This window comes from Argentina anserina, chromosome 6 (assembly GCF_933775445.1).
Source record: "Argentina anserina chromosome 6, drPotAnse1.1, whole genome shotgun sequence".
Lineage (NCBI taxonomy): Eukaryota > Viridiplantae > Streptophyta > Magnoliopsida > Rosales > Rosaceae > Argentina > Argentina anserina.
This window is the reverse complement of record NC_065877.1, coordinates 34,108,266-34,134,427: the sequence shown is the minus strand read 5'-3', so window position 1 is coordinate 34,134,427 and position 26,162 is coordinate 34,108,266. Positions and strand designations below refer to the sequence as shown.

Below are 26,162 nucleotides of genomic sequence, written 5' to 3'. Positions count from 1 at the left end.
GGTTTTTCCAACCATTTTCCAACAATTCCCCACATGAATGAAATTGGCCACCAAAGACTCGATAGAATTTGGTGATAGATTTCTACGGTTGAAACCTGCATAGGATAGGTAGGTTTGACCCTTTGAACCTTCCCTTATAAAAATATGCTTACTTTACTAACTAAATAGTAGACGCGATGTCTTTGAACTATTCGTCATTTGTGTAAATGATGACATACTTTACACAGGAGTCTCCCTGGTACACTTCGGTTCTCATTTTTGTGCCCATTTTGGCCATGGAACACACGCCTAGACTTGTTATTAAAGGCTATAGGCAAAAGGAGGGTTTGGATTATTTTGAGACTTATTCTCCTGTGACGAGAATAACCTCCATACAGATGGTACTTGCAATTGCAGCGTTGCGCAAACTTGAAGTACACTAAATGGATGTAAAGACGGCTTTCCTAAATGGAGATGTAGAAGAAGAAATCTACATGGAACAGCCAGAAGGTTTTTCTGCTCATTCTCATAATAAGAAGGTATGCAGATTGGTTAAGTCATTATATGGCTTGAAACAAGCACCAAGACAATGGCATGAGAAATTTGATAATGCCATGATCACCAGTAGGGGTGGGCACGGGACGGGATGGGACGGGACAGAGCTCATCCAACGTCCCGTCCCACTCTTTTGAATCGGGACGGGATCGGGACGAGACGAGGGTTTTTAAGAATGCATCCCACTCGGGATTAATCCCGGTTGGGATGGGACGGGATCGGGACAGGACGGGACAAATCCCACCTTCCTATAAAGTCAAATAAAAACCTATATTTTTACTTTTTCATTAACAAAATAACATTTAATAATGAAATTTTAACCAAAAAAATACATATTATGTTCAAAATATTATAATTTACCATTATTATTTGAATTGATATAATTTTGGAATTATTAAGAACATAAATTAGTTTCATTTTGATACAAATATATAAGAATTTTTAAGTTTTCATTAAAGGTGGGACGGGATGGGACGAAGCGGGATATAAATTATTCGTCCCACGTCGCATCCTACTATTATGAAACAGGACGGGATTGGGGCGGGACGAACATTTTTAGACCTCCGTCCCGTCCCGTCCCTACGAATTTCGGGACGGGATCGGGACGGGATCGAGATTTCCGTTTTTTATGCCCACCCCTAATCACCAGTGAATTTAGAATAAATGAAGGTGATAAGTGTGTATATGTCAAAGACACTGAAAATAGATATATCATTCTATGTCTGTATGTGGATGATATGCTTATCGTTGGGAGCAACGATAAGATGATTAAGTCTACTAAAGACATGTTGAATTCTAAGTTTGACATGAAAGACTTGGGACTTGCTGATGTCATTTTAGGAATTAAAATTACGAGAACATCAGAAGGGCTAGTGTTGAGTCAAACACACTATGTGGACAATATTCTTGGGAAATTTGACAAGGAAGGTTCTGGAATTGTCAGAACTCCTGTAGATATGAATTTACATTTGTCCAAGAATAAGGTGAAAGTGTTTCTCAATTACAGTATTCAAGAATAATTGGGAGTCTAATGTACTTAACAAGTTGTACAAGACCAGATCTAGCTTATGCGGTTCATAAGCTAAGTAAGTACACGAGTAATCCTGGAGCTATGCATTGGCAAGCGATTGGAAGAGTACTCAAATACCTAAGGTATACTCGTATCTATGTGTTGCACTACACATCATACCCAGCTGTTATAGAAGGGTTCACTGATGCGAACTGGATATCTGACATGAAAGACTCAAAGTCTACTAGCGGATATGTATTTACGCTAGGGGGTGCAGCCGTGTCCTGGAAGTCCTCAAACCAAACAGTTATAACTAGATCCACAATGGAGTCTGAGTTTGTAGCACTAGACAAATGTGGGGAGGAAGCAGAATGGTTCCGCCAGTTCATAGAGGACATTCCTAGATGGACAAAACATGTGACTGCGATTGGTATACATTGTGATAGTCAATCTGCAATTAGCAGGGCACAGAGCAAGATGTATAATGGTAAGTCTAGACACATTCGTCGAAGACATAATACCATTAGACAACTACTCTCAACTGGAGGTATCTCTATAGACTATGTAAAGTCTAAGGATAATATTGTTGATCCTTTAACCAAAGGGTTAAACAGAGAGTTAGTTGAAAAATCATCGAAGGGAATGGGACTAAAGCCCATTGGAAATTAAAAATCACTACAGTGGATACCCAACCTAGCTGACTAGAGATCCCAAGATCTAGGTTCAAAAGGGAAAACCAAATTGTAGAGATTAGTTCGGATCACTGTGGGGAGTTCCCCAAGTCCATTCCTATGATAAAAAACAGTGATACCCGTATGGATGAGGTTAAGCTAAAAACTTTTAATGATTTTTATGCGTCGAGAAATCGAGCAGAGTAATGCGGGTTACTCTTAATTAAGAGATCATCTATGCAAGAGAGAAGTGGGGCCGCTTCTAGGGGAGTTATTGAGGGCATAACTTTTATCAAACTACTTGCAGAACCAGGCGTCTGTTCCATGGCCAAAATGGGCACAAAAATGAGAACCGAAGTGTACCAGAGAGACTCATGTGTAAAGTATGTCATCATTTACACAAATGACGAATAGTTCAAAGACATCGCGTCTACTATTTAGTTAGTAAAGTAAGCATATTTTTATAAGGGAAGGTTCAAAGGGTCAAACCTACCTATCCTATGTAGGTTTCAACCGTAGAAATCTATCACCAAATTCTATCGAGTCTTTGGTGGCCAATTTCATTCATGTGGGGAATTGTTGGAAAATGGTTGGAAAAACCATTTAAAACCAAATTTTAATTGATTAATTAAATTAAGTTAAACTTATAATTAATCAAAGATGAACATAGATTTGAGTTCTCCATAATGAGGGCTACAAGATCATATGTTTGTTTGTGTAATTTGGTTTGTGGGTGAATAAGAAATTGTCACTCAAAGATGGCTACTTAGAATGAGGGAAATGTATTTGTCCCACATTGAAAAATAGAAGTGTTGAAAAGACTTTATATATAATCCATTGTGTATGGATTGTAAAGTGTGTAAGCCCCCTTATACCCTCTCGCGCACGCGCAAGGGGGGTGCAAATCCGAGGTCACAAGGGAAACTCGTGTATGTCCGTGCGACCTGCGGACACGAATGCAACACCGAATTGAGGGTCGGAACGCAGATTCTTTTTGCATTTCTGAAAATTCGGTTCTGACTTTTCAAATTCTCTTGACTGTTCAAATTCTTCTTTTGTAACAACTGAGTTATTGTGTGTTATGGAGAATTATAACAGAATTGAAATCAATGTTTGTAACATATGTAGCTCATATATGTTATGATCTTTTGATTTCTATAACAACCATCCTATTAATTATTGATTGCAAATCCTCACAGTATAAATAGCCATTATCCTTTCATTGTAAAACCATCTCATTCGAAACACAATCCTCTCCCACTCTAAAAATTCTTAGCTTTTCTCTGGTGATAGAAATAAGTACATTTCGAGTTTGTTGAAAGTTCTAGTTAGTAGTGCAACTTCCTATAATCGTTTAGTCGTTATATCCTGAGAGACAAGCGCCAAGCATCCTTGCACCGGTAGAGGAGGCGTAAACGTCTTAAGGACAGTGTGGTATCACACACGTCTCGATTAGTTCTTCCATAATCAATCGTTCGGTATTTTGGTTGAATTTCTTTTCGTGTTCTTCGTTTCTGTTTTATAATTATTTATAATTTAATTTGTTAAATTATATATGCAACATATCACTGTTCTTATAACAAGGTCAAAGTAGGTTAGAGGAAGGGACAGATCTGGCACGTTGGCGGTGGAGTCCGGTGTGCCGGGTTGCGGTGTCACCCTGAAAATCTCTACTATATGGACCGATGTGTTTGGGTGCGGGAGCTATTGGATAAGGGTTATAACCAAATTTGAGCTTGAGTACGTGTTCGATCAAGGCTTTTGATCATGAGCAAATAACCAAATTTGCATGCGTATCATATAAATCTAGGGGATATATATAGATGTGTGTTGCGATACCGTGGTGTCATTTATGAGCCTCGGACGATAAGAGTTGTATGGTTAAGTATTATCCAAGTTTGATAGCTGGTGGGGGCCGTATAAAGTATGAACCAAACAAAATGCAGGCCGGCATGCTATTTTTGCTATGTAGCTAGGGCTTAGAATTTCTAGATAACTCTCTGCTCTGTATTCGAGTCAGAATATGTGGCGTATGTACGTACGTGATCGCAGAAGGAAAGGAGATTTGCCAGATATATACATTTTGTTCAAGCGGCGGAGAGAGATCGATTAATCGATGGAGTACTACGTTCCAAGTTGTTTTAATGTTCAACTGGTGGCACGAAAATTATTCCAAGCGCTGCAAGTGTGTCCAAATCAATTAGCAATAAAGTGAATAAACATATAATAATTGTATCACCTCGCATAGCTCAGGTCTTGAAGTGCATTATGAGGAATATATTAGGAATTAAGCTACATTATAAATCTTCCTTACTAACGTACCCGAAATTCATGTTATAATGCATTAACATTCAGTTTATTCGAACAGAGTTTTTGATATAGTCTTACTCTCTCAATATCTCAGATAACTACCTCGATACTTCTTCCAAATTAAGGTCTTAAATTGCATCACATAAAGTAGCAAAAGTCTTCATATACTGTTTGTCCAGAACCAGCCCAACCTCAACCGCTCCACCGCCATTCCTGCTAGCTGAGAGAGAGATGGCTCCCGTCTTATCTATCGAAACCACCTCGGTCCTCTTCGGCCTCCCCCATCCAAAATCCGTATCATAAACCTCAAAGCGTGGTGAACCAGCCACCGAAAACACCCTCTCATATAGGGAAAAATCAATGAAGTTGGACATCCACGACTCCGCCCCATTCAGGACCCCCTTTTTAATTAAACTCGTAAAAGCTTCGGTAATTGCACTTAATGCCACAACCAAGCCATCATCTCCCACTAGCTCTTTTGTTTCTGCAACTGCTACACCACCCACAACGCAGTTTCCAAAATACGTTGCGGGTATAGGAGGATCCAAGCGAGCCCTAGCATCCATTGCAAAAATTAAAGCGGTTTTGCCGCCTTTGATTTCTTGAGCCTTGACTGAGCAAACCCAACAGAATGCGCATGTCAAAGAAAACGTTGATAAATGAAGTGAAGATGAATCAAAAGCCTTTACAGTCTTCACCACATGCTCTCTAAGTGCTTGTATTTTCTCGCGTGTGAGCTCAAATGTGCCTCTGATCGAGTCTGGTTTAACGTCCATTATTGAATGCAAGGAAGGCGTTACGCTTCTGTTGTTGGGGCCGTGGTCATTCAGGTAGTGGCTAGAGTAGAGTTCTGCGAGCCCCGCCTGGTCTCGAACGACGGTTCTATCATAAAATGGTTCTAGCTGTTGCGGTAATGAAATGGTACAGGAGGATCCGGATTCAACTATATGTTTGCATACGTGAGCCCATGACTTAATGAACGAGGTGTAAGATTTTCCGTCCATGACGGCGTGGTGCATGACTGTGCCGATGGAAAAACCGTTGTTGGGAAACAGAGTTACCTGCAAAGCTATCGGTGCAGAAGCTTCAAGTTGGGGAACGAGGGGATGGTACTTTTCGGCTTCAATAAATTGGCTTCCGGATAGGTGGTGGAAGTCTTCAGGATTAGAGTACTTGGCTATAGTGAGCGAAACGGTGTCACCTTTGGCATAGCCGAAGACAGGTGTTGAGGAGTCTTGGGGCCATGTGAGATTTCCGGCGAGGGGAAGAAAGTGTTTGAGAGTGTAAGAGAGTGAGGTTTTGAGGTTGGGGAGTATGGAATTAGGGCATGAAGGTGTTTGGAAGAAGAAAATGCGTTGAATTGTTGGAAACCTTAGCCAGATCAAGTCATAGAAGGTTAGTGAAAGCAAGTACTGATCCTCTGGTGGGGCAGAATCCGGTGAACCCTTGAATGGAGTCACCCTGCAAACCTTGATTACTTTCACCGAGTTTGGTTGCGCCATTGACGAATGGAGGGCTAGAAGTAAGGACAATCTTATTATCCCGGAGGTCTCTCAGTCTCTATGTTTATCAGTTTATATGTACTTTCCATATAATACATATAGTACAAATGTATACAAGCATTACAAATTTATGACGGAAGTGCATGTGTTGGTCATAAAGCGAAAAGAACTAGCTCACTTAATTACATGACAATCTCGCCTGTGTACGAAGTGGCATGGGACTTTTGTGGGAAACAACTTTAGGGTGCTCTATCTGTCGTGATCAAGAAAACTTCCCGTGATGGTGTAGTGAGCAAATTAGCGGGAGGTTTTGGAATTTCCGGTACTTTAAGAAAAAAAAAAACAACAATGACTGTTGAATTTTTCTGATTCGGTTATGATCCGGCCAATTTCAATTCAAATCACATACTCTAGTACTCTACTAGTCAATGACAAGCGCGTCCTTTGTCTATCTACTGATAACTCATTCTACTCTATCATATTAAATTATTAAAGGGTATTTAGTTTTACACCCATTTTTTACTCATGCTTTTAAAATAAACTCATATATTATTTAATTCTAATATTTTTTTAAATATTGTCAATTAAGCTTATAAATTGTCTTTTGTTTTAAAAAGAATTACATAGGTTGCCACTATTTAAATTTAATTAGTCAACTATAGTGAATTAAATTCTCTTTTAAATAACTAATTGTAGATTTCTTGTGACTCATTATTATTACTAAAATTATATAAATTCTGTTTGCAATTTTAATTTAAATTAAGGTAGATAATAAATGTAATACTTATGTTTTGGTAATTATCTATGTTAGGTTAATATTAACATAGTAATGCTTGTCTTATTCTTATTCTTTTGCTTTATCTTTTTATATTTATTTCTTTCTTTCTTATTACGTTTCCTACTCATGCTAGGAAAATGTACAAATGATCGAAAACACGTCAAAAATGCGTGAATTTAGCGCACATTCTGGATTCAGGTGAAAGTTTCAAGCTAAAAAGAGCAAATGTGGAGATTTCACAAGAAACAAAAGTCAACACCGGAAAATGCCGGTTAACCTCCGGTGATGAGAATGCGGTTGCCGAAAATGGTGGTGGCTAAAGTTAATAAGTCAATGAAGCAAATTGGTGAATCATGAATTGTGGATTTTGATTTATAATTTAAATTCAAAATAGAAGAAGACAAATGAATGAGACAATTTCAAGAAGAAAATCCACAATTTGTGCTTCATGAATTGGGGATTTAAATTTAAAATAGAAGAAGACAAATGAAAGGGACCATTTCAAGAACAAGATCCACAATTTTTGCTTTCACATTTGTCCACCATATTTAGCCATTCATCCCCTTACATCTCCACAATTCATTTGTGACCTTAAGGCCTTTAAATATCCTCATTCTTCCCAAATTCGTGCAATCTCCTTCACCACACTAAAACTTCATCAAAACTTTATCATTTCCATAGATTTAACATAGTTTTCTTAGCCCTAAGTCATAGATATCAAGTTGTGCAAAGAGAAGTGTAAGGTGTCTTGGGTTTTCACCAAAAACTAAAGATCTTTTACACATTTGATCAATCACAGACTTGTTTCATAGATTTGAGTTAGAATAAAGAGTTGTGATAGTGTGGGGTTTTTACCAAAGTCATACTCACTTCACTCTCTTCATCCTCCACTCATCTTCATCCTCAACCCTTGTTCTTTGTTCATAGATTGTGTGGATAAAGTATGGTATTCATGGAGTTCTTCATTTGTTAGAACCCATTAATACCATACTTAGAAGCACTTTCTTTCTTATTACATCTTTGTGGGTAGTGAACCTTTAGAGGTACGGTTTGGTATTATTTGTACCAAATCCTTGGTAATCTTTTCTCTCTTTACTCTACTTCTCTTTTGATGTATTTCATTTTCAAGTTTGTTGTATTTAATGGGTTGTGAGTAGTTGGATTTGAGGCTAGGCTAGCCTTAGCTAAACTCATGTGCTAATGAATTCATTTTACTTTTAATTGATGTTGATGCATGTTGAATCTTTAGGCTTCTACACTTAAAATACTTACTAAATGTGTTGCTAGTTTTGTCACCTAGAAACATGTTTAGGTAATTAATGAATCGGAACTTGAACTTGTAACGTCTTTAAAATTTCGAGCCTAAAAACTCAAAATTTCAAAATCGTTAGAACACTAAAAACAATCTCAAAGAAATCGAAATCATTTAAAATGTCACAGCGGATCATTACTGAGTTCTCAATACAACTCAGACAAACCAATTATTACAACCCAAATTTATAATCCATACATAAAACTGGAAATGTAATAATCATCACAATCTCTCACAAACTCACAATTAAAACCACACCAATTCTCACACACAAATCCACGCTAGAAACCTCACCACAAGCAGGATACGAACGACTTCGAGTCTCCGGAGTCGTCACTCAATCTCCACTAATCAACACCTGCGGAATTATCCCCTACACCATCGAATTAGTGCACCGGGATTGTAAACACAAACCCGGTAAGCTTATAGCTCGTATGAGTAAAATGAAAATATAATTCGCATATCAATATAAGCGAAAAATCACAAATTAACAAATATAAATGCACTCATGAGTCAATGGACGGCCCATCTGGTCGTCCCAAAGAAATATGAAATAAAACGCTCATGAGAAATTAAGTAACCCTTCTGGTTACCCAAAAGCATTTATATTACGGGTACCAAGAACGCTGGTACACATCTATTACCCCTCTCGTAATACACCGCCGATATTGGATAGCCACCCGCTACCCAACATCCAAAACAATCTGAGTACCCATGAGCAGATAACCACCAGTTACCTCACATGCAGTACTACGGCAGACATACTAGAGCTCTAACTGTATCGTAACTTTCGCCCGGCCAAAGACTAGGTTCCGACTTGCCAAACACATACAATAATCTCACATCATATTGTACCAAATCAAGTCCGAAGACAAATCAACATTTTAACAATCTCCATGTTAAATCACGTACAATAATCTCATATCATATTCTACAAATCAAAAACCACATGCTCGATAAAATCTTGTCATCAATATGACATCATCACGATAAAATTATAACAGTATATTATATAGCAAACTATATATATATATATGTATTTATTTACCATTATTACAATACATATATACTCCACTATATCATATACACGTCATAATTTATAAACACGTCCGAAGACAAAACGTTTAACAAACTTCATATTAAAGTCATGTACAAACTAATTCACATGCTCGTCATCGAAATGACTAATTTCAAATGAATTCATAACAGTATATAATATAGCAAACTATATATATATATGTACTTATTACCATTTATACAATATATATGTAATCCACTATATCGTATACATGTCGTATTTGAATATTTAATCTCTTGCAAAAATCTTGAAATCACCGTAAGGGTGGATTCATAAATATGTGAGATTTTACTCACCTTATTGATTCGAGCGTAATTTCACAATTTCCGAAGATAATTCTTTTCCTTGATTTATCGATCACCTTGAAAAGATAAGAAAAGAATTTAGAAACATTTCGTAAACCTTTAAATGCCGAAACAGTAATAATCGGTTACTGTTCAGCAATTTTCGGTTTTACGAATTTACTGTTACTGTTCACTATTCACTGTTCCCGTATTCACTGTTCCCATATTTACTATTTGTGTATTACTGTACAAATACACATCCAGTACGTATCTCTGTACGAGTACATACTGTTTACGTATTTTTGTACATAGAAATACTATTTAAATGTACGTACTGTTTCAGTAAATAATAATTACCGTATTACCCTTCCAAAATTACTTTTTACTTTTACTATATGTAATTTAAATTTACATTTACTGAATGTAAATAAATTTTACATTTACCGTATGTAAATAAATTTTACATTTACCGTATGTAATTCACCTTTTTACATTTACCATACGTAAAAATAAATTATAAAATTACTCTTCTCGGAATCACTGTTCACGCCGCCGCACGTGGCGGCGCGTGGGGTACACGCGCCACCCGCCGGCAGGCCGCGCGTGGGCCCCACGCGCCGAGCCCAAAACCAATCCTTTCCTTTCCCCGTCCCTCTCCACGGCCTCACGCCGCCTCTAGACCCCTCCACGCTCCCACACGCGCCGCCTAAGGTGGCGGTAACCTCCCTCTCCCCACTTCCTCCGATCTGTCTCCCATCCATCAAAATCCAACAACAAACACACACAATCCATCAATTACATCTAACCATACCTCGATTTGAAGTTACAAACCCCTATCTTGCATCGGAGAAGCTCGGATTCGTCGGCAATGTTCAATCTCTCGGGATGAACTTGAATCGACGTGATTTGGCCCCAAATCAGGTGGCAGAGGGTGCGAAGGGTGAGGGTTGACGTCGAGATGCCCTCCTCCGAGCCCTTGCATCGCCGGAGATCGAGTGGCGGCGAGTTGCAGAGGCTTGGTAGCGTCGCGTAGGCCTCACGGTGGCGCGGAAAGTGACGTCGTGCTCGGGGTTTGGAGAGGAGAGCCGTGCGGTGCTCCTGGGCTAGGCGGTGAAGACCACGTCCCCTTGCGAAGGGAGATCGGTGGTGAGGCCGAGAGGAAGAGGGAGAGAGCTCGGGGAGGAAGAGAGAGAAGAGAGAAAGAAAAGAGGGAGGCGGAGAGAAGAGAGAGAATGAGGGGTTTCCACTTTTGGAAACCCTAGCTGATAAAATCCCTTTTTATACTAGTTTCCAAAATCGGAAACGAACTTCCGACGTTAATAACTTTCGCGTCCGATGTCCGATTCGACCGCGTCACATGTTCACGCACTCGTATCGACGAGCTCTTCAACTTCCGTGAAGAAAGTTTTCACAACCGAGTGACGGAATAAAAGTCGATAAATTCGTTCGGAAACGTAACGTTTTTCGAATTAAAACGTTCCGAGAACGTTCCCGTTTCTCGTTTCATAACGTCGCAACCACTCACACTCATTCTAATTAAATTTCACAATTTTATGGAATTCAAATCAAACTCAAATATTGTTTGAAAGATTAGGGTTATTACAGAACTTGACAACTTCTTGAATCCGTGAGCATGAGTAGCATTTAGGTGGTGGCTTAGTGTTTCTTATGGGAAATATTAAGTTGCTTGAATTTTTTACCTTGAACTTAATGCTTGTGTAATGAGTGTAATTACTCTAAGGGGATGTTATGCTTGTGGTACATAGCCCACTTGTATTATAAGTTAATATAATTGTGACTAAGGTTGTGTGATTTAATTTGGCTCCAAAAGACTTTGTTAAATTGCATGATTAGTTGGTTTCTTGGTAGCTTCACCAAAACACTAGGGAGAAGTTTGTCAAACATGTTTATGCATTAATCTTGAGTTACATTTGTGCATAAGTAAGGCTATGTGCAATGCCTAAGTATCTACTCCTCTATTGATTCTAGCTCTACATTTACATTTCTTTGTTGTTTTTGTGCAAGAATTAATTTGCTTAGTTTAATTTTAAAATCAACCAAGTCGATTCACTACCATTTGTTAATACCATCTCCATGACTTTTATCTTCCAAAGGGCTAAGGTTGTGAATTTGTAAAAAGTTAGAATGCATGTTTTTCTAGTTTTTTCTTGCAGAAATCTAGTTAGAGTTGAGTTTCCCCCAATCTCTCGGGTACGATACTCTACACTTTCCCTTACTACTTGACCTCATATACTTGGGAGTAGGTAGTTTCACACATAAATACACATAATCATACTTAAGTGATTCAACCAACAATCTATCTTAAAAGTAAATCTTTAAAGCGGAAACTTGAAAATTGGTAGGTTGTTATTTGCAACACTAATTTTTCTATATTCATTCATCTCTTTATAACCTAACATAAAAGTAGAAGTTAACATTGTTAACCTGGTTAATAGGTACGAGACAACCTAGTTAATAGGTATCTCTTTTAATTTCAACCTCATGATTATGAGCATTTTCTTGACGTAGGGAAATTTTATATTATACCTATTATCAAGGAAAACACGCATATATATAATTGAATGTACCTCTTTATTAGATTTTGTATTGTATATATATTACCTATGCTTCTCGTCCCAAAAAACAATATTATATCTCTTACAGTGGATTTATGTTATAATATATCGAACATGAAGAAAATAAAATATCATTCAAGAACAAAGATGTGTACGTACCTCACGATAAGAATTTCGCATATAATCTTCGTTTTACTAGCTCCAATTGCTTAAAAAACAATAATTGTGTAAAATTTTACAGAATTGGATAGATTGATGGAAGAAGAACAATAAAGAGATACGAAAAACTTGCAAAATTGAATAACTCAATGATGAGTATATATATAGATTGAATTTAGTAATATGAATTTAAAACAATGAAACAATTATGGACGAAATTCATTAATTCCATAGTCAAATGGATGTAAAAACCTAAAAGTAAGAAAATAATTTAATATAACTTTTTATGTATCAGAATGGTAGATTAGATATTTATAAAAAGAATAAATATTGATTATAAAAGATTTTGGGTATAGATTGAAAGAAAAATTGAGTGTTGATGTATTTTAAAAAGAGGGCTTTAATATTGGGCTTATAATTGGACATTCGTCATCGAAAGAGTATCTGGCGAATTTGTCTTTCTGCAAATCTAATGCACAACACTAGCAAACAGAGAATCGAAAGCCTTCATACACTCTTTCTTCAGGACCAAGCCAACTTCAACACCTCCACAACCATTTTTGCAATCCGAAAGAGAAATTGCTCTTGTCTTATCAATAAAAATGACCTCATACCTCTTTGGTTTTCCCCATCCAAAATCAGTATCATAAATCTCAAACCTATGTGACCCTGCAATGGAATATATCCTATCATATACCGAAAAATCGAGGAATTTTGAAACCCAATTCTCTGCTCCATTCAAAACCCCTTTCTCCAGGCTCCTTACAGCTTCGGCAATTGCCCTCACAGCTACAACGAACCCATCTCGACCCAAAAGCCCTTTCGTTTCTGCAACTGTTACACGACCTACAACGCAGTTACCGAAATATGTTGCAGGTATTGGAGGGTCCAACCGGGATCTGGAGTCGACCCCGAAGATGAGAACCGTCTTCTCGCCTTTGATTTCTTCCGCCTTCACCATACAAACCCATGTGTATGCACAGACTAGAGAAAAAGTTGACAAGTGAAGCGATGAATCAAAAGCCGTTTTGGTAACGTGCGCTCTAAGCCTTTGTATAAATGCGCTGGTGAACTCAAACGAGCCTCGAACCAAGTCTTCCGGGGCCTTGGGAGCTTTACCGATGGAGCCATTGCTCAAGCTTCTGTCGTCAGTACGGCCGTCCTTGTGTTGCTGCTGAAGAGAGTAGAGTTCTCCAAGCCCGGCCGGGTCCTTGACGACCCTTCTGTCGTAGAAGGGTGTAACGACCCCAAAATTTCGAGCTTAAAAACTCAAAATTCTAAAGTCGTTAAACACCAAATAATCTCAAATAAATCGAAATCATTAAAGCGTAACAGCGGATCACATCTGAGTTTAAAATATGACTCAATCAAGCCGATTATTACAAACCCAAATGATAATTCAACATATAACAAATGGAATTGTATAATCCTCACAACAACCTCACAAATAAAATCACACCAAATCACACACAGAATCCACGCTGGAACCTCACCACGACTGGATGCGATCGACTTCGAGTCTTCGGAGTCGTCACTCAATCACCACTACTCAGCACCTGCGGAAGTATCCCCTACACCATTGAAATTGGTGCACCGGGATTGCAACACAAACCCGGTAAGCTTTACAGCTTGTATGAGTAAAATATTAAAATAACTCTCGTCTCATAAAAGACACAACTCCACATCAACACAGTATAATGAAAATCATGAGAAAACGAGCAACCCATCTGGTTACTCTAATACTTTCACAAAATGGTAACTAATGAGCGCTGGTACACATCCGTTACCCCTCACTTAGTATACCGCTGATGTTGGGTAACCACCCGCCACCCAACATCCAAACAAGCTGAGTACCCATGATCAGATAACCACCCGTTACCTCCATGCAGTACTATGGCAGACAGACTAGAGCTCTAACTGTATCGTAACTTTCGCCCGGCCAAAGGCTAGGTTCCGACTTGCCGAACATGTACAATAATCTCACATCATATTGTACCACACATCACGTCCGAAGACAAATCACAATATTTCACATTCTTCGTGATAAAATCATGTACAATAATCACACATCATATTGTACGTTTTAAAACTTTCACGATATATCCACAATAAAAATCATAACAGTATATTATATAGCAAACTATATATATTCGTATTTATTTACCATTTATACAATATATACATAGTCCACTATATCCTATACATGTCATATTTCATGAACACCTGAAAAATTATGTACGATAATCTCACATCATATCGTACCATTGAAATCACATACACATGCACAATTTTTCTGTCACCGAAATGACTTTTCAAATGAATTAATAACAGTAAGTAATTTAATGAACTATATATATATATGTACTTATTACCATTATACTGTATATATGTAGCTCACTAAATTATATACATGTTGTAATTCATTTAATAAACACACTTGCAAAAATGTTGAATCACCGCGAGGGTAGATTCGTAATTCCGTGAGATTTTACTCACCTTATTGACTTGAGCGTAATTCCTCAATTTCCGATAATAATCCCTTTCCTCGATTTAGCGATCACCTTAAAAAGATAAAACAAGAATTTAGAATCGTTTCGTAAACCTTTAAATGCCAAAACAGTAATATACGGTACTGTTCAGCAATTTTGGTTATACGAAGTTACTGTTCACTGTTCACTATTCACGGTTACTGTACAATACTCCATTAGTACGTATTTCTGTACGTATAAATATTAATACGTATTTCTGTACGTATAAATATTAATACGTATTTCTGTACGTATAAATATTAATACGTATTTCTGTACGTATAAATATTAATACGTATTTCTGTACGTATACATACGATTTAATGTAAATACAAATTCAGTAAATAAAATTTACTAAATTACCCTTTTTACAATTTACTTTTTACATTTACTGAAAGTAAATTATAATTACATTTACCGTAGGTAAAACTTAATTACATTTACCGCAGTAAATAAAAATTACTTTTACTTTTACCGTACACAGTAAATTACCAAAATACCCCTATCGGAAAATATTTTCACACCGCCGCACGTGGCGGCGCGTGGGGCACACGCGCCACCCGCCGGCAGGCGGCGCGTGGGGCTCACTCGCCGAAGCCACCCACGGCGCGTGTGACGCCACCCCCGGCCCAAAATCACTCCCTTTTCTTTTCCCTTCCTCCTCCACTGCCTCATGCCGCCCCTAGACTCTTACACACTCCCACACGCGCCGCTTAAGGCGGCGGTGTCCCCCTCCTCCTTCCTCCGTCCCCGATCTGCAACCAAACCTCCCCAATCCAACAAAACCACACCAAACAATCAAGCAATCGACTAAATCAACTCACCCTTACCTAAACCACGCCTTGGAGTCACCGGTGATCGTCGGAGGAAGGTGTGCCAGCGACGATGAAATCTGCAGGTCTCGGGTTGGTGCGGAGGAACTCACGCCGGCGCGGGGAGGTGTGGCGAGCTCGAGGGTGGCTGAGGGAGTCCTTGCGGCGATGCTAGGCTGGGCGGTGTACTTCACGGCGTCTTGGAAGGAGGCCGATCGGTGAGAGGATTTTCGGAGAGAGGGAGAGCTCGGGGTGAGTGAGAGAGAGAGAGAGAGAGAGAGCGGCGAATGAAAGGAGAGAGGGAGGGTTTCTGATTAAGGAAACCCTAATCCCCTAAATGTCTATTTATACTAGTTTCCAAATCGGAAACTAACTTCCGGCGTTAATAACTTTTACGTACGTCGTCCGATTAGAACGCGTCACATATCCACGAACTCGTAACGACGAGCTCTACAACTTTCATGAAGGAAGTTTTTGCAACCGAGCGACGGAATAAAAGTCGATAATTTAGTTCGGAAACGTAACGTTTTTCTTAATAAACGTTCCGAAAACGTTTCCGTTTTTCGTTTCAAAACAACGCAAACAAATCAAATTCCATTTAAATGAATTCCAAAACTTATAGAATTATTTCATCTCAAATATTGTTTGAACAAATGGGGTTATTACAATCTACCCCCCTTAAAGGAATTTCGTCCCGAAATTCAAGCTCACTCAACAAACAAATGTGGATATCTGGTCATTATGTCTGACTCTAGCTCCCAAGATGCATCACCCTCATCATGGTGACTCCACAACACCTTGACTAGCCCAACTTCTCTCCTCCGTAGCTTCTTAGTGGATCTATCCAGGATACGAACCGGCTCGACAACAAAAGTGGCATTTTCCTTCACTTCAATGGTGCTATGATCGATCACATGTGACTCATCTGGTACATACTTCCTCAGCATGGAAATGTGGAAGACGTTGTGAACGCCCGACATGCTAGTAGGCAAGGCTAGTCGATATGCTAGTTCGCCCACTTTCTCAAGTATCTCAAAAGGCCCAACATACCTCGGTGTCAACTTTCCCTTCTTGCCGAATCTCACTACACCTCTCATAGGTGAAACCTTCAAGAACACATGGTCACCAATCTCAAACTCCACATGTCTCCTCTTCAGGTCTGCATAGCTCTTCTGTCTACTCTGAGCGGTCCGGATTCTATCCCGAATGATCGAGATCTTCTCAGTGGTTTCCTGAACCACCTCTGGACCCATCAGTGCCTCATCACCAACTTCGGCCCAACAGATCGGAGATCGACAGGGTCTACCATAAAGTGCCTCATAAGGTGCCATACCGATGCTAGAGTGGTAGCTGTTGTTGTAGGCAAACTCAATCAATCTCAAATGATCTTCCCAGCTACCCTTGAAATCCAACACACACGCTCTCAACATGTCTTCCATCACCTGATTCACCCTTTCCGTCTGTCCATCCGTCTGAGGGTGAAAAGCTGTACTCATATCTAAGGTGGTGCCCATCGCCTTCTGCAAACCACCCCAGAACTTCGAAGTGAAACGTGCATCTCTATCGGAAACAATAGAAACTGGAGCACCATGAAGTCTCACTACCTCATCCACATATAGTTTCCCAAGCACGTCCACTGAGTACTTCATCGACACTGGGAGAAAATGAGCCGACTTCGTCAATCGATCGACAATCACCCATATGGCATCGTGACCCTTCTTCGATCTAGGCAACCCGGTCACAAAATCCATAGATATCTGCTCCCACTTCCAAAGAGGAATAGTCAGTGGTTTCAACATGCCAGCTGGTCGTTGATGCTCTGCTTTCACTTGCTGACATGTAAGGCACTTCGATACAAACTCTGCTACATCTTTCTTCATACCGTTCCACCAGAATTGTCTGCATAGGTCCTTGTACATCTTGGTGTTCCCTGGATGGACAGTATAGCGTGAACGATGTGCCGTACGAAGAACCTCCTCCCGAAGATCATCACAATCTGGGACACACAATCTTGCCCCAAACCTCAACCCTCCATCGGGTCCAACTCTCCACTCAGAAGGACACCCATCAAGCGTATCAACTACAAGATCCGCCAACTTAGCTCGTGAGAGTCTATCCTGCGCCTGACCCTGTATGATCCTCGTGATCAATGTGGGTTGCACCGTGACACTACCAAGAAAGGCCCTCGGTTCTCCTCCCGATGGTACCAAATCAAACTCTGATGCAGCTTCTAGCATGAACCATTCCTGGACCATAAGTGAAGCTACCACGCCTCTCGGTTTTCTGCTCAAGGCATCAGCCACCACATTTGCCTTCCCCGGGTGGTACTCTAATGTGAAGTCATAGTCCTTGAGGAGTTCCATCCACCTCCTCTGCCTCATATTCAGCTCCTTCTGTGAGAACAAGTACTTCAAACTCTTATGATCTGAGAAGAGTTGAAATTTCTCACCATACAAGTAATGTCTCCAAATCTTCAGGGCAAATACAACTGCCGCAAGCTCTAGGTCGTGTGTCGGATAATTCTTCTCATGAATCTTCAACTGTCTCGAGCCATATGCAACGACTCCTCCATGCTGCATCAACACACAACCCAAACCCTGGAGTGAAGCATCACTGTAAATGACATAGCCACCACCACTAGAGGGAATCGTCAACACTGGAGCTGTGGTCAGTCTAGTCTTTAGTTTGTTGAATGCTTCCTCACATGCATCCGTCCACACAAACGGAGTATCTTTCTTGGTCAACTTGGTCAATGAAGATGCGATACTAGAAAACCCCTCGATAAACCTCCTGTAGTAACCTGCCAACCCGAGGAAACTACGTATCTCTGTAGGGTTCTTTGGACGACTCCAATTCTTCACTGCCTCTACCTTTGCTGGGTCCACTAGTACTCCATCTTTTGAGACAACATGACCAAGGAATTTGACCTCTTCTTTCCAGAACTCACACTTCTCTAGCTTGGCATACAGTCTCGCCTCCTTCAAAGTCTGCAACACTGTTCTCAGGTGCACCACATGTTCCTCTCGTGTCTTGGAGTATATCAGAATATCATCCACAAACACCACTACGAACTCATCCAAGTACGGACTAAATACTTGGTTCATCAAACTCATGAAGACAGCTGGTGCATTCGTTAGACCAAATGGCATGACGACAAACTCATAATGTCCATACCGGGTCCTGAAGGCTGTCTTCGATATATCTTCTTCCTTCACTCTGAGTTGATGATAACCGGATCTCAAATCAATCTTAGAGAACACTGTAGCACCTTTGAGCTGATCGAACAAGTCATCAATCCTAGGTAAGGGATACCTATTCTTGATGGTCACCTTGTTCAGCTCTCTGTAGTCCACACACAACCGTAGTGAACCATCTTTCTTCTTCACGAATAACACCGGTGCTCCCCAAGGTGAAACACTAGGTCTAATGAACCCTTGGTCTAATAGCTCATCGATCTGTACCTTCAGCTCCTTAAGTTCATTCTGTCCCATTCTATAGGGCGCCTTTGACACAGGTGCCGTACCAGGTACTACATCAATGCAGAAATCTACCACCCTTCGAGGTGGTAGTCCCGGTATCTCTTGGAACACTTCACCGAACTCAGATACCACCACAATGCCTGCGATAGTCACTTTCTGATCCCCCGACTCTACATGTGCTAAAACTCCTGATCTCATGGCGTTATCTGACCTGAGGCAACGATAACGAAACACTGGCTCCCCAGGTCTATGAAATGACACCACCATGTCAAAACAATCAATCACAGCATGCTGTGGTCTCAACCAATCAATACCCAAGATCACATCATAAGTGTGATCCGGAATCACAATCAACGAAGCAGAGAACTCTCTACTTCCAATCAAGATCGGACAAGCTTTGCAGATCGTCTCTAACTCAAGTGACACTCCAAGGGGTGAAGTGACACATAAGGCGTCCCCGAGAGGTGTAGGAATCAATCCTAGCATCTCCACTACTGAACTAGCAATGAATGAATGCGATGCTCCCGTATCAAACAGCACTCTAGCAAGGTAGTCAAAGAGCGATAATGTACCTTCCACTCCTGTGTCTCGCTGACCCACTGCGAACACTCTAGCTTGGCCTGCTGGTAGCTGTCTCTGCGGCCGTTCCTGTCTACCCGGAAGTGGTCGGGTACAATCTCGAGCTATGTGCCCCACCTGCCCGCACCGGTGGCACCCTCCTCTCCTCGGTTTCGGACATGCTGAGGCGTAATGTCCCATCTCATTGCAACCATAACACCTCACTGCTGCTAATGGTCTGACTGGTGCTGCCCTGATAGCTAGGGGTGGTGCTCTTATCGGGGCCTGATAGTGGGGTCTTGGCCTCTTCCATGACCTATCCTTCGGTCCTGAGTGCTCGCTGCCTGTATAGACTGCCTTGCCTTTCCCCTTCGCATCTCTGTTCCCCACATCACCTGCTCGAGTCTTCTCTGCTTGCTCCAAACTCATAGCACTCTCAAATATCTGCTCCCGTGAAGTCAGGCAAAGGACTGATATCATGGTCTTGTACTCTTGTTTCAGCCCACGTAGATACTTCTGAGCTAAAGCAGTCGCACCCATAGGCCTGACATACCGATACAGTTGCGAGAATCGAGCATCATACTCTCTAATGGTCATGTCTCCCTGCACCAATGCCAGAAACTCCAACTCTAAGTCCTCCTGTACTGAGGCTGGAAAATACTTCTCTTGGAATATGGTGGTGAAATCTCCCCATGTGAATGTAGACACATCCACAGTCTGTCTCATGCTCTTCCACCAATCTAGAGCATCACCCTTGAGAAAGAATGTAGCTATCTTTCTCTTCTCAATCTCTGTGCACTCCATCAACTCAAAATAAGCCTCCATACCCTCGATCCAATGGTCAGCTACCATGTGATCTAGTCCCCCATGAAATGTCGGAGCTGACAGTGCACTAATATCCTTGATCAGCTTCAACACTCGACCGTCATCTCTAACTGCAGGAGCTGGCTCATCCTGCTCCTCCTGCGGAGCAGCCTCCTCATAGAGGTTCTCCACGTTGCGGACTCGACCTGTGGCCCTACCTCGACCTCGGCCTACCCGCTCTACCTGTGGAGCAGCCTCCTCATAAAGGTTCTCCACGTTGCGGACTCGGCCCGCGGTCCTACCTCGACCACGTCCTCTCGCCCGTCCTCGGCCCTGTCCTCGGCCCTTATCAGCGTTCATCACCTTCAAACAACGAAACACTTAGTTAATACTTGTGAAATCTCGAATTCAACTAAAACAGATTCAATAGGTATTAACATGAAATTTCAGGATATGATGAATCATCGAAGTATCATCACGATACTTCTCGGAGGACCAAACCATTAGGTATGGCTCCTAAAACACTCTCGCGTACCCGACGACATATCAATACCGAGGAGCATGTGATGGGGGCCCGCCTGCAGTCGGATCATCGCTCCCGGATGATATTGATAATCGCCAAATACCCACTTAGGCTCTGATACCAACTGTAACGACCCCAAAATTTCGAGCTTAAAAACTCAAAATTCTAAAGTCGTTAAACACCAAATAATCTCAAATAAATCGAAATCATTAAAGCGTAACAGCGGATCACATCTGAGTTTAAAATATGACTCAATCAAGCCGATTATTACAAACCCAAATGATAATTCAACATATAACAAATGGAATTGTATAATCCTCACAACAACCTCACAAATAAAATCACACCAAATCACACACAGAATCCACGCTGGAACCTCACCACGACTGGATGCGATCGACTTCGAGTCTTCGGAGTCGTCACTCAATCACCACTACTCAGCACCTGCGGAAGTATCCCCTACACCATTGAAATTGGTGCACCGGGATTGCAACACAAACCCGGTAAGCTTTACAGCTTGTATGAGTAAAATATTAAAATAACTCTCGTCTCATAAAAGACACAACTCCACATCAACACAGTATAATGAAAATCATGAGAAAACGAGCAACCCATCTGGTTACTCTAATACTTTCACAAAATGGTAACTAATGAGCGCTGGTACACATCCGTTACCCCTCACTTAGTATACCGCTGATGTTGGGTAACCACCCGCCACCCAACATCCAAACAAGCTGAGTACCCATGATCAGATAACCACCCGTTACCTCCATGCAGTACTATGGCAGACAGACTAGAGCTCTAACTGTATCGTAACTTTCGCCCGGCCAAAGGCTAGGTTCCGACTTGCCGAACATGTACAATAATCTCACATCATATTGTACCACACATCACGTCCGAAGACAAATCACAATATTTCACATTCTTCGTGATAAAATCATGTACAATAATCACACATCATATTGTACGTTTTAAAACTTTCACGATATATCCACAATAAAAATCATAACAGTATATTATATAGCAAACTATATATATTCGTATTTATTTACCATTTATACAATATATACATAGTCCACTATATCCTATACATGTCATATTTCATGAACACCTGAAAAATTATGTACGATAATCTCACATCATATCGTACCATTGAAATCACATACACATGCACAATTTTTCTGTCACCGAAATGACTTTTCAAATGAATTAATAACAGTAAGTAATTTAATGAACTATATATATATATGTACTTATTACCATTATACTGTATATATGTAGCTCACTAAATTATATACATGTTGTAATTCATTTAATAAACACACTTGCAAAAATGTTGAATCACCGCGAGGGTAGATTCGTAATTCCGTGAGATTTTACTCACCTTATTGACTTGAGCGTAATTCCTCAATTTCCGATAATAATCCCTTTCCTCGATTTAGCGATCACCTTAAAAAGATAAAACAAGAATTTAGAATCGTTTCGTAAACCTTTAAATGCCAAAACAGTAATATACGGTACTGTTCAGCAATTTTGGTTATACGAAGTTACTGTTCACTGTTCACTATTCACGGTTACTGTACAATACTCCATTAGTACGTATTTCTGTACGTATAAATATTAATACGTATTTCTGTACGTATAAATATTAATACGTATTTCTGTACGTATAAATATTAATACGTATTTCTGTACGTATAAATATTAATACGTATTTCTGTACGTATACATACGATTTAATGTAAATACAAATTCAGTAAATAAAATTTACTAAATTACCCTTTTTACAATTTACTTTTTACATTTACTGAAAGTAAATTATAATTACATTTACCGTAGGTAAAACTTAATTACATTTACCGCAGTAAATAAAAATTACTTTTACTTTTACCGTACACAGTAAATTACCAAAATACCCCTATCGGAAAATATTTTCACACCGCCGCACGTGGCGGCGCGTGGGGCACACGCGCCACCCGCCGGCAGGCGGCGCGTGGGGCTCACTCGCCGAAGCCACCCACGGCGCGTGTGACGCCACCCCGGCCCAAAATCACTCCCTTTTCTTTTCCCTTCCTCCTCCACTGCCTCATGCCGCCCCTAGACTCTTACACACTCCCACACGCGCCGCTTAAGGCGGCGGTGTCCCCCTCCTCCTTCCTCCGTCCCCGATCTGCAACCAAACCTCCCCAATCCAACAAAACCACACCAAACAATCAAGCAATCGACTAAATCAACTCACCCTTACCTAAACCACGCCTTGGAGTCACCGGTGATCGTCGGAGGAAGGTGTGCCAGCGACGATGAAATCTGCAGGTCTCGGGTTGGTGCGGAGGAACTCACGCCGGCGCGGGGAGGTGTGGCGAGCTCGAGGGTGGCTGAGGGAGTCCTTGCGGCGATGCTAGGCTGGGCGGTGTACTTCACGGCGTCTTGGAAGGAGGCCGATCGGTGAGAGGATTTTCGGAGAGAGGGAGAGCTCGGGGTGAGTGAGAGAGAGAGAGAGAGAGAGAGAGCGGCGAATGAAAGGAGAGAGGGAGGGTTTCTGATTAAGGAAACCCTAATCCCCTAAATGTCTATTTATACTAGTTTCCAAATCGGAAACTAACTTCTGGCGTTAATAACTTTTACGTACGTCGTCCGATTAGAACGCGTCACATATCCACGAACTCGTAACGACGAGCTCTACAACTTTCATGAAGGAAGTTTTTGCAACCGAGCGACGGAATAAAAGTCGATAATTTAGTTCGGAAACGTAACGTTTTTCTTAATAAACGTTCCGAAAACGTTTCCGTTTTTCGTTTCAAAACAACGCAAACAAATCAAATTCCATTTAAATGAATTCCAAAACTTATAGAATTATTTCATCTCAAATATTGTTTGAACAAATGGGGTTATTACAAAGGGTACCAAAGACGAAGGCAGAACTTGTGCTTCTTCATGTTTGCATATAAGAGCCCATGCTTTGACAAACGAGGTCGAAGTTTTACCGTCAAGTACTGAGTGGTGCATGACCGTCCCAATGGAGAAGCCTCGTTTGGGAAAGACAGTGATTTGCAAAGCCATCGCCGCGGCTTGGTCATGAGACACATTCAACTGTGGAACAAGAGGACTTAAATCTTGGGATGCAAGAAAATCACTGGTTGAGAGGTGGTCGAAATCTGCATCGGACTCAGCTACAGTGAGTGAAACGGCGTCACCTTGGACGTAGCTGAGAACGGGTTTTATGGATTCTTTCGGCCAGGTGAGGTTTCCGGCGAGAGGTGTGAAATGTTGGAGAGTTAAACTAAGGGAGGTTTTAAGTTTGGGAAGTACCGAATCGGTGAAAGAGGTTTTGTAGAAGTAGAGGCGTTCTACAGGTATAAATCTGAGCCAGAGCAAGTCAAAGAATGTTAAAGGAAGATGTTGATTCTCTGGTGCGGCGGAAATCGATGGGGCACGTTGTGGAGTCACTCTGCAAACCTCAACTATTTTCACCGAGACCATAACTCAATTATGATTCAAATAACGTTGTACACTAATTGTGCCGAATATGAGTATCAAGATACCTATGATGCAGAAGGTGCATCATGGATTTATGATGCAACAACTTTTCCTGTAAGAATTGCAATTGTCGCTACATGTTATAAGTTCAGACGCAAGTATAAAAGAACCAATACCAGGCATATTGCATGAATGATTATGGTTGGATTAGTTATGGTGCTAATTTTCTCGCCCTTGTTAAATTATACTGACTTATAGAGTAAGGCTCCTCATTTTGGGTTTGAAAGAAATTTCCGCATTTTAGTTTTACGTAAATTTCAGCTTTGGTGTCGGTTGACATAATATGCTATATAGGGTTTCTATATATGATATGGATGGTTAAAGTTGCACTGTGTACTCACCCACCTGTATAATTGAGTATAGAATTATAGATGACTAAATAAGTTGTATTTTATATTTACACTCGCATGCATATGAAAATTATTGATATTTTGATTTATAAAGTTGGAGGAGATAGAGCTAACCAACTACAGTAATTTCATAGTAAGAGTCTAAGAGACACTGCATTTGAGGTTGATTACTTACAAATTATTCATTGTAGTTTGGTAAAAAAAAAATTTATGTAAATGCAAGCAAATGGAATTCAGACGTTCCCAAAACCTAAACGTCAACTTTAGTTTCTAGTCTCCTGTAATCTAATTTGGTTTATTTGGATCACTAGAAATCTTGTGCGTTTCGAATGTAAGATTTTAAATGTGTTGGAAACCCAACGTTATCTTTCAGAATTATTCAGAGTGTCTGTTATGTATTCTTTTCATCATTACAAGAAGCATCATGATATGTCTATTTTATCTATTCTTGGTATCTCACAACTATCTGTCAATACTACTAGCTTCATCTCGTCTTTTAATTAAGGATTTCTTGACTGAGGGTTTGTTATTTGCTAAGGGTTTTTATATCTATGGTTTTGCATGTAACGACCCTAAAATTTTGAGTAGAAAACTCAAAATTTCAAAGTCGTTAAACACCAAACTAGGGCTTGTCAACGGGCCGGGCTCGGCCCGGCCCGGCCCATGAGTGACGGGTCCGGGCCGGGCCTTAATAAATTTAAATAAGTGGCGGGCCGGGCCGGGTCAGGTATTTTCAAAAATACGAAGATCCAAGCCCGCCCACCTAAGGCGGGCCTTGCGGGCTTTTGCGGGCCGGGCCTTGCGGGCTTTTACGGGCCGGGCCTTACGGGCTTGTATTAGAAAAACAATATAATACTCTAATTTAAGGGTATGAAACAATAAAAGAATTGTTAGAAAACATTCTAAAACAAAAGTCAAAAATAAATTCTAGTTTCGAAATATTGTCGATCGACACCAATAGATGTGATCGATATATATATTTAGGGACAGTGTAAAAAGTTCATCCAATTCGGACCTCGTTTAACCGTCGGAATTTTCGGTCAACAAAAAAAGTGGCGTTTTCACATAATAAAATCTCATTGACCGGGGCTTTACCAAAGATATTTCTTCAGTTCGACTGCGCACGATAGGTAACAAAAATTAGGTGATTTCAAATATGTAAACAAATTTTCACATTCGCATCTTGGTAATTGGTCCTCCCTTAGGGCATATTACTGTTGTTTTTGGTTTACCGGAAATTCCGACGGTTAAACGAGGTCCGAATTGCATGAAATTTTAAAATGATCATTAACTATTCATGTATTACTGTACAAATACACATCCAATATGTCTTTCTGTACGAGTACATACTGTTTACG

General features: G+C 40.4%; 2 protein-coding genes across 2 annotated transcripts; both read right to left on the bottom strand.

The window, feature by feature from the left end:
• Positions 1-4,652: 4,652 nt before the first annotated feature.
• Positions 4,653-6,026, bottom strand: LOC126797377 (phenolic glucoside malonyltransferase 1-like). Its single transcript, XM_050524014.1, has one exon. It carries the CDS (start codon positions 6,024-6,026, stop codon positions 4,653-4,655), a length of 1,374 nt encoding a protein of 457 aa, XP_050379971.1.
• Positions 6,027-12,682: 6,656 nt separating this feature from the next.
• LOC126797376 (phenolic glucoside malonyltransferase 2-like) lies at positions 12,683-24,397 on the bottom strand. Its single transcript, XM_050524013.1, has 2 exons — positions 23,822-24,397; positions 12,683-13,453 (listed from the first exon to the last, which is right to left on the bottom strand). The coding sequence occupies exons 1-2, from the start codon at positions 24,395-24,397 to the stop codon at positions 12,683-12,685; spliced, it is 1,347 nt and encodes a 448-aa protein (XP_050379970.1).
• Positions 24,398-26,162: the final 1,765 nt, after the last annotated feature.

Bases quoted from the DNA above. Each gene is read 5' to 3' on its own strand.
- LOC126797377 (XM_050524014.1), bottom strand. From the start codon at position 6,026: ATGGCGCAACCAAACTCGGTGAAAGTAATCAAGGTTTGCAGGGTGACT.
- LOC126797376 (XM_050524013.1), bottom strand. From the start codon at position 24,397: ATGGTCTCGGTGAAAATAGTTGAGGTTTGCAGAGTGACTCCACAACGT. The intron at 13,454-23,821 runs GTACCCTTTGTA...TTTGGGGTCGTT, and splicing joins AAGTTCTGCCTTCGTCTTTG to ACACCCTTCTACGACAGAAG.